General features: G+C 39.6%; 1 protein-coding gene across 3 annotated transcripts in view; it reads left to right on the forward strand.

Annotated features, from left to right (window-relative positions):
- The window catches only part of Itch (itchy E3 ubiquitin protein ligase), a 123,673-nt gene that overhangs the window by 51,430 nt on the left and 66,294 nt on the right, over nucleotides 1-5,949 (forward strand). For all 3 annotated transcript variants that reach the window (XM_021182181.2, XM_021182162.2, XM_021182171.2), the window contains one exon: nucleotides 4,829-4,919. In XM_021182181.2, coding sequence (XP_021037840.1) covers nucleotides 4,850-4,919 — 70 coding nt within the window. In that variant the 5' untranslated portion in view covers nucleotides 4,829-4,849. The remainder of the gene's footprint in view (nucleotides 1-4,828; nucleotides 4,920-5,949) is intronic.

Genomic DNA, 5,949 nt, shown 5'->3' on the forward strand with positions numbered 1-5,949 from the left:
TGTGTGAGAGAGAGAGAGAGAGAGGGGTCAGAGGGTGGTACAGGTAGAGGGTAGGATAATTTTTGGGAGTCACTTCTCATTTTTCCACCTTGTTGAGGGAGAAGCTCTTTTTTTTTTTTTTCTTTCTGCTGCTGTGCTATGTACTGCTCATGCTTGCACTCCCAGTATTTGGGAGGCTTAGGCAGGAGGATTGTTGGGATTTCAGGGTCATCTTGGATTACATAGTGAGTTCTAGAACAGTCTGAACTGTAGAGTGAGACCCTGTCTCAAAACAAACAGGCAAACAAGCAAACCAGAAAATAGGGTCGAGAGATGGTTTGGTACTTCCGAGTGCTGTTGCATAATCGTGAGGTCCGAGTTCGTATCCCAGCATGTGTATAACAAGCTGTGCATCATTATACATTCACCTGTGACTCCAGCACTGTGGGGAGCTAGAGCTGCAAGATCATGGGACTTGCAGGCTGCCAGCCAGCCTAGCTGAAAAACCAAGACCCTACAAGCTTCAGATTCAGGGAGAGACCCTGTCTCAAAGGAATAAGGCAAAGAATGATAGAGGAGGGCACATTATTTCCCCCTCTGACCTCCACACAAACATACAACTGCATACGTGTATACACCAAACATACATACACAAAATTAGACAAGCAGTTAAAAAAAAAACTAAATAAACAAAGCTTATAGTTATCATCTTACCCTAAACACATTGTATTACTTCTGGAAAGAAAAAAAAAAGTACTTTCCCATGTAATCGTCATGTGACACTATTTTGGGAAGATTAAAGAATCGTCTACTCACCCCAGATAAGGAGCCAACCATAGATGAAAGTACAGACACCACAGAAGTCCACTTAGTGTCCAGTGAGTTTTATTGGGGTTATTTATAGGAATGTGGGTGAGGGTTACTCACAGGAGCAGAAATGACCCAAAGATAGCCGCATCAGCCAGAAGCCCATTCCAGCATGGGAGACAACAGAGCATAGAAGCTCACTGCACAGCTGGCACACAGCTAGCAGGTTGGAGGGAGCCTTGCCAGGCAGCTTTGCTGACTTTCGAGTGGTTTTCACCTGTTTTTCAGGAGGGAAAGGTCTAGTGAATGACCAGCTTCAGGGACTTCTTGAATTTTCCCTCTAAGATGGAATGTTTTATTTTGGAAGAAATTGCTACAGACTAGTAATTTATTAATGGTATAATAGTATTATCATGTTTTGTTAATTTTTTTTTTTAAGATTTATTTATTATTATACATGAGTACACTGTAGCTGTCTTCAGACACACCAGAAGAGGGCATCAGATCTCAGTACTGGTGGTTGTGAGCCACCATGTGGTTGCTGGGATTTGAACCCAGGACCTTCGGAAGAACAGTCAGTGCTCTTACCTGATGAGCCATCTCGCCAGCCCTTTTGTTAAATTTTATATTTATTTTTTTGAGACAGAATCACTATGTAGCACTGGCTGATCTGGAACTCACTATGTAGATTATTAGGCTGGTGTCAAACTCATGGAAATCCCTAGTTGTCTGTAAAATCCTTTTATGATTTTTGTCTCCAGAATTAGTGGGTTGTCTCTTAAGGCTTTTACTTTATAGATACCCGCTTACCTCATCTGTTTCATGATGCTCACATTTTGAAGACAGTTCTGCCACTTGATCTGTAGAGTGTTTTACATTTTGGGTATAGTCATTTCTTTATTATTGGATTCAGGTTAAACAGTTTTTGTTAAGAATGCTAGCTTTCCATAGCTATACAGTATAACTTACCACAGAACTTAATTACTTAAATAACAATCATCTGTTATTTTTTTCAAAAACTTGATGAATGAGAAAATAGGAGCCGCTTGACTAACTGCTGTGTCTTAGGGCTTCTCGGCCTGGAAGTCTCTATTGAGCTTTGCTCTTGACAGGGCCTGGAGGTTGCTTGTTGTCTTACTGTGTGGTAAGTTGGTGCTGGCTCTTAGTGGAAGCTTTAGTTCTGTTTTCCTTAGGACTGCCTGAGTTCTTCATGGTATGTATGGTGCTGGCTCCTCCCAGAGCAGTCAGTTCTGGAAAGCAAGGCAGAACTGTCCTGTCTTATGATGTAGCTTCGGGAACAACTTTACCTTTATTTCCACTCTATTCTGCTGGTCACAGAGGCAAGCATTGCACTGTGGGAGAGGAATTATAGAAACACTTGACAAGGCTTACTGGGGCTCATCTTGGAGGTTATCTACCACAGCACCTAAACTTCTAACAAGTCCAGATCTTTCTATATTTTCTTTCTGCCTAAATTGTGCCTAAATTCCAAGGGTACCAAACATTTCTTTCTTCTCAGTCCCATGAATATTGTTTTGTGTTGACAAGTTTCAGTACTTATTCAACAACAGTTGGTTTTAATTTTTTACTTTCTAAAAACTATTCTTTTTTTTTTTTGGTTTTTCGAGACAGGGCTTCTCTGTATAGCCCTGGCTGTCCTGGAACTCACTTTGTAGACCAGGCTGGCCTCGAACTCAGAAATCCGCCTGCCTCTGCCTCCCGAGTGCTGGGACTAAAGGCGTGCGCCACCACGCCCGGCGACCTAAAAACTATTCTTAATTTGATTCTATTTAATTATTTGTCTGTATCTGTGTATTAGTTATGCTAAGTTATATTTAGCTTTGTAGAGTTTCTTAGTTTTGTAGGAAGATACTGATACTGTTTGTTTCATAGTTTGTAATTTTAGTACTACTGATAGAACAAGAGTTCATTTGTTCCATTGACTTTTATTACATTGATTGATTGATTGATTGATTGATGGATTGTGTGTGGGCACCCATGTTCCACTGTGGGTGTGAAGAAGTCAGAAGGCAACATGTGGGGAGTCTGTTCTCTCCTTCCACCATGCAGGAGCCAAGATCAAATTCAAGTTGTCAGGCTTGGCAGCAAGTACCTTAACCTGCTGAGCCATCTTGCCTGCTGTTTATTGTTGGGTTTTTGTTGTTTTTCTTGTTCTTGTTGTTTTTCGTTTTGTTTTTTTAAAGGATTTAGTTTGTGTGTGTGTGTGTGTGTGCATATGGATGCCCTTAGAGACCTGAAAGGATGTCAGTTATAGGTAGTTTGAACCATCTTACATAGATGTTAGCAACTGAACTCTGATCTTCTGTCAGAACAACAGGAACTCTTGGCTCCAAGCCATCTCTCCAAGCTCCTCCATTGATCTTTTATTTTACTTTATTTACTTATTCATTTTACATCCTGCTCACTGCCTCCTCCCACACTCCTTCCCCCATCCACCCCTTCTCCTCTGATGAGTGGGGTCTCCCTAGTTAACTCCACACCCTGGAATTTCAGGTCTCTGTGAGGCTAGGCACTTCCTCTCCCACTGAGGCCAGACAAGGCAGCCCAGCTAAAAGAATATATCCCACATATAGACAATAGCTTTTGGGATAGCCCCCATTCCAGTTGTTTGGGACCCACATGAAGACCAAGCTGCATATCTGCAATATATGTGCAGAGAGGCCTAGGTCCAGCCCATGAATGTTCTTGGTCCTTTATTGATCTTTATTGTCAATTTTTTTTTCTTTTTGAGACTAGAGTTTTATGTAGCTTTAGAATTACTTCCAACAGGCTTCGTAGTCAAGGATGACTTTGAACTTCTGATTCTTTTGCCTCTACTTCTGGAGTCCTAGGATTACTGTCATGCATCACCATGCCCAGGGGAGGGCATCATATATGCTGTCCATGGACTCTGCCAACTGATTTACACCCTTAGGCCTCAGTTCTTTCTTGTGTTCAGTTGGCTTTTTCCTTTTTCATGTGGAATGTTGAGCTATTATAGTAGTTTAAGAAGAGTCATATGAAGGAAGCAGTAATGAGAATAAAAGGAAGAAATAAAATTTTAATTGCAAGATTTTCTTTCTATTCCCATCTGCCTTATTCTAAGATCTCAAGGAATTTTGCTTCTTGATTGCTTTTGTATTTCTTGATTTTTTTTTCATAGGTTTGTGTCAAATGTGCTTTTGGTGTTGAGGAATATGTGGTAAACATAGAATGACAGTGTCTGAATTTTTTTGTGATCAGATAGTAACATCTTACCCTCCAGAGTTGAAACTCTTACATCACATCTCATTCTCTTGTGTCTGAGGTGACTACTGATGACTTTATGGGGTGTATTTTATCAGGATGTTAAGTTTGGGGTATCTTCAGTATGGGGTGTTTTGTAGATAACCAAGTGAAATTTTTTAGGTTTTAGGAGTAAGGTCTAGGCCAGAGCTTTCGTTTTCTGGGGTCATGTTGTTATATAGATGCAGTTTAAAGCTCTAAGACCTGACAGTGTCTTCAGGGGATGAATATAGAGAGAACAGTAATTGAACCAGTATAAGCCAGCATTAGGGACAGAGAGAAAAAGGACATTAAAAAAGATTATTTTGTTTTATGTATATGAATGTTTCACCTGCATGTCTGTATGTCAGTGTACCACGTGTGTACTTGGTGCCTAAAGAGGTCAGAAGAGGGTATTAGATCTGGAACTAGAAATATAGGTTGTTCTGACCCCTCCTGTGGGTGCTGGGAACTGAACTGGGGTCCTCAGTAAGAGCACCAAGTTCTGTTCTTAAGCACAGAACCATCTCTTCAGCCCCTAGAAAAGGAATTTTTTAAGAAACTAAGAATAATCAGAACACCATAAACCTAGAAATTGTGTCTTGGGAACTCAAGGGAAAAACATTGTGTGGACTATAGGAGGAAGTTTCAATTTTGCTGATAATAGAATAAATGCTAGAATCGAAAATTGTGTTGAGCAGTGTGAAGGCTATTGATTATTATGGAGCCTTTAGGAAAGGCCAGAGATGCTAATAATATCTCATTATCTTGTTTTCAGGTTTGCTGTCTTATTGATGGTATGTCTGACAGTGGACCACAGCTTGATTCCATGGGTAGTCTGACCATGAAATCTCAACTTCAGATCACTGGTAAGTCTTTTAAAAAGGTACAGTATCTTATATCTCTGCCTCCTGTATTAACAGATAATCTTGGTAATTGGAGAGATGGTTCACAGGTTAAGAGAACTTGCTGCAGTTCTACTAGACCCTGGTTTAGTTTCCAATACCCATATCATACATAGAGGCTCACAACTCCAACTCCAGAGGACCTGTAACCTCTTCTGGTCTCTGAGGATGCCTGCACTCGTGTGACATTCACTCACATGCATGCATACATCTAAATAAAAAAATAAAAAACTTCCCTTTGTAAAATATTACAAGAACAAAATCTTCAGTGGGCTATTTTTTTAGGCACCAAGTCAGTATTTGATGAATGAGTATCTGAACAGAATGGTAAAGTCTAGAAAAATCATTTTTATTTTAAGATGTTCTATAGATTCATTCTCCTCCATTAAACTGGTATCTAGGCAATAGCTTGATTATTAATATTGATAATTTTATTAATTTATTATATTTTCTATACTAATATATATTAGTATGCTAAATTATAATTTAATAATTATTACATTGTAAGCAGAATTAAACCATTATCACTACAACTAATATTACTATTTATTTACCTTTAAAAATTTTTAATTTTGAGAATTTTATATGTAAATACAGCATTTATAGCATTTACATCCCTCCACCCCTAACTCCTGTGTTCCTCCTTACTCCTTAAATATATGACCTTTTCTTTAGTCATTATGGTTACATACAAACACCCCCTACATGCTACTGAATCCATTTAGTGGGATTTTTTATGTGGGGTGTGTGTGTGTGTGTGTGTGTGTGTGTGTGTGTAGGGCTGACCAATCAGGGGGCTTGATCCTGATTCTCCCTCTCTTGATAGCCATTAATTGCTTATGCTTCTTCTCTAGGAGTGGGTCTTATGAGAGTTCTCCTGAGCCATGGTAGCCTCACCTGAGCTTGTCATTGTGCAGACCTTGTTTAGGTGACTGTACTGTTGTTTAGGTGACTGTACTGTTGAGACCTTGTTTAGGTGACTGTACTGTTGAGA

The sequence above is a fragment of the Mus caroli genome, chromosome 2, assembly GCF_900094665.2.
Source record: "Mus caroli chromosome 2, CAROLI_EIJ_v1.1, whole genome shotgun sequence".
In the NCBI taxonomy this organism is placed as follows: domain Eukaryota; kingdom Metazoa; phylum Chordata; class Mammalia; order Rodentia; family Muridae; genus Mus; species Mus caroli.